At 64.3% G+C, this 1,975-nt stretch overlaps 1 protein-coding gene across 1 annotated transcript in view; it reads left to right on the top strand.

The window, feature by feature from the left end:
- The window catches only part of LOC108644372 (putative cation exchanger C521.04c), a 12,978-nt gene that overhangs the window by 8,709 nt on the left and 2,294 nt on the right, over nt 1-1,975 (top strand). The window contains exons 10-13 of the mRNA XM_029965619.1: nt 371-519; nt 718-812; nt 1,056-1,134; nt 1,407-1,515. Coding sequence (XP_029821479.1) covers nt 371-519; nt 718-812; nt 1,056-1,134; nt 1,407-1,515 — 432 coding nt within the window. The remainder of the gene's footprint in view (nt 1-370; nt 520-717; nt 813-1,055; nt 1,135-1,406; nt 1,516-1,975) is intronic.

Raw genomic sequence — 1,975 nt, 5'->3', positions numbered from 1 at the left:
CCTCCTCAGTGCCAGGACACCACCACAGCCCCGTGGTGCACTGGTGCCACTGTCACTGGTCCCAGTGTGTGTCTCTGTCCCTCCCCAGTGCCAGGCCACCACCCCAGTGCTGTGGTGCACTGGTCCCACTGTCCCTCATCCCAGTGTGTGTCCCTGTCCCTCCCCAGTGCCAGGACACCACCCCAGTGCTGTGGTGCAATGGTCCCACTGTGTCCCTGGTCCCACTGTCCCTGGTCCCAGTGTGTGTCTCTGTCCCCCCCAGTGCCAGGCCACCACCCCAGCCCCGTGGTGCACTGGTCCCAGTGTGTCCCTGGTGCCACTGTCCCTGGTCCCACTGTCACTGGTCCCAGTGTGTCTCTGTCCCCCCCAGTGCCAGGCCACCACCCCAGCCCCGTGGTGCACTGGTCCCGCTGGCGAGCCCTGGTTATTCTGCTGCTCTCCACGCTGTGCATGTCGGCCTGTGCCGACCTGGCCACGGAGCACATCAGCCCCATCCTCACCAACTCCACCATCTCCCAGGTGAGACGAGCCTGGGGACGGCGGGGACACGGGCTTGGGTGGCCCTGGGGACCAGGACACCCCAGCCAGGGGTGAGGACCCGCCCTGGGGGTGGGGTTTGAGCCCCAGAAGCCGCGGGGAGAAGGTGCTGAGCTGCTGCTCGTGCGGGGGAGCTGCGGGCTGTGGTCAGAGCAGGCCGGTGTCCCCTGTGCCCTGCAGTACTTCATCGGTGTCACCGTGCTGGCCATGGTGCCTGAGCTGCCAGAGATTGTCAACGGCATCCAGTTCGCCCTCCAGAACAACCTGAGCCTCAGGTGAGGTGGCTCCAGGGAGGAGTTCTGGGGTCCTGCCCCTGCCCTCTCCCGGTCCCTCCCGCTGCCTTGGGTGGGCTGCCCGGCCCCTGGCGGGTCAGATCTTGCCGACCTGCCCTGGAGGGGGCTCAGGGCCGCCCAAAAAGCGGGGTCAGAGCGGGCTGGGCCACGTGGCGTGGCCGCTTCCCCCCGGGGTGGGTTCCCCTCGCTCCGAGGGCGGCTCCCGAGTCCTCCTTCCCCCACCAGCATCGAGATCGGGAGCTGCATCGCCGTGCAGGTCTGCATGCTCCAGATCCCCATCCTCGTGCTCTTCACCATCTTCTACGTGAGTGCAGACCCCGGGGGACGTCCCCCCGCGGGGCTGGGGACATGGGGGGACACGGGGGGACACGGGGAGGGGACGGTCCCGCTCCTGGTGTCTCACAGTGGGTCTGATGCCCCCTGTCCTGGTGGGTGGCACGGGGAGGGGTTCAGGGGTGACACACAGACCCCCCCACACCCACCCACCGGGGCTGGGGACATCCTGCTTGTCCCAAAATCCCGCTCATCCCAAAATCCCACTTGTCCCAAAATCCCGCTCATCCCAAAATCCCACAGCCCTCCAACTTCACGCTGGTGTTCAGCGACCTGCACGTCTACGCCAGCATGTTCAGCGTGGTGCTCATGAACTACATCTTCATGGATGGCAAATGTGACTACTTCCAAGGTGACCTGGGGGGCCCCGTGGCTCGTGGGGTGGGTGGGGGGTCCTGGATCCACCCCCGGGGGCTCCTTGGGTGTGGGGTGACCTGAGAGATCCTGGGGGCTCGCTCGGGCACCTTGGAGGTGCTGGAGCTGCTCCAGGGGGAATCTTCCCTCCCTTTTCACCCTTGAAAAGGGTTTAAACCCCTTTTAACTGAGACTTTGCAGAGGCCTGTGGAAGTTCTCTACAGGGGGCTCTCCCGGGGTCATTCCTGCTTTCCTGGGGTCATTCCTGCTCTCCTGGGGGTCATTCCTGCTCTCCTGGGGTCATTCCTGCTCTTCTGGGGTCTTGGTTGACCATCTTGGAGCTGCTCCCAGGGGAATCACTCCCATTTAACCCTTAAAAAGAGTTTAAAATCCCTTTTAATTGGGATTTTTGCAGAGGCCCACAAAAGTTCTCTACGGGGGCTCATTCAGACCCCAAA

Source organism: Manacus vitellinus, unplaced genomic scaffold (assembly GCF_001715985.3).
Source record: "Manacus vitellinus isolate BGI_N305 unplaced genomic scaffold, ASM171598v3 scaffold_110_pilon, whole genome shotgun sequence".
Lineage (NCBI taxonomy): Eukaryota > Metazoa > Chordata > Aves > Passeriformes > Pipridae > Manacus > Manacus vitellinus.
This window is presented reverse-complemented; position numbering and strand designations above follow the sequence as displayed.